This window comes from Nestor notabilis, unplaced genomic scaffold, assembly GCF_000696875.1.
Source record: "Nestor notabilis isolate BGI_N333 unplaced genomic scaffold, ASM69687v1 scaffold5735, whole genome shotgun sequence".
NCBI classification, from domain to species: Eukaryota; Metazoa; Chordata; class Aves; order Psittaciformes; family Psittacidae; genus Nestor; species Nestor notabilis.
In genome coordinates this window covers 32,475-32,746 of record NW_009928728.1, presented here as the reverse complement: position 1 = coordinate 32,746, position 272 = coordinate 32,475, and the positions used below count along the sequence as shown (strand labels likewise).

The 272-nt window shown below is 60.3% G+C and overlaps 1 protein-coding gene across 1 annotated transcript in view; it reads right to left on the bottom strand.

Annotated features, from left to right (window-relative positions):
* Positions 1–272, bottom strand: part of STARD8 (StAR-related lipid transfer (START) domain containing 8) — an 11,958-nt gene that overhangs the window by 5,118 nt on the left and 6,568 nt on the right. The window contains 1 exon segment of the mRNA XM_010014636.1: positions 10–272. This exon segment is cut by the window's right edge and continues 52 nt beyond it. Coding sequence (XP_010012938.1) covers positions 10–272 — 263 coding nt within the window.

Sequence of the window (272 nt, the reverse complement as noted above, 5' to 3'; positions counted from 1 at the left end):
TCAAAGTGCAGGTTGGAGGGTTCCCCTCCTGAGTCCGACTCCTCCTCCTCATCCTCCTCCTCGCCTTCTTCCTCCCCAGCCAGGTCAGGGGAGATGGCTTTATACCAGAGCTCCACCTTCTGCTGCAGCCCCCACATGTGCTGTAATATGTCGTCGAGGTTCTCGTAGGTCACCTCCCCATCCTCCTTGAAGAAATCCTCGCTGCTGCCGAACTCCGGCACGTTGTCATACACACTGACCCGGCTGCCCAGGGAGCTGCAGGGGCCGACCCC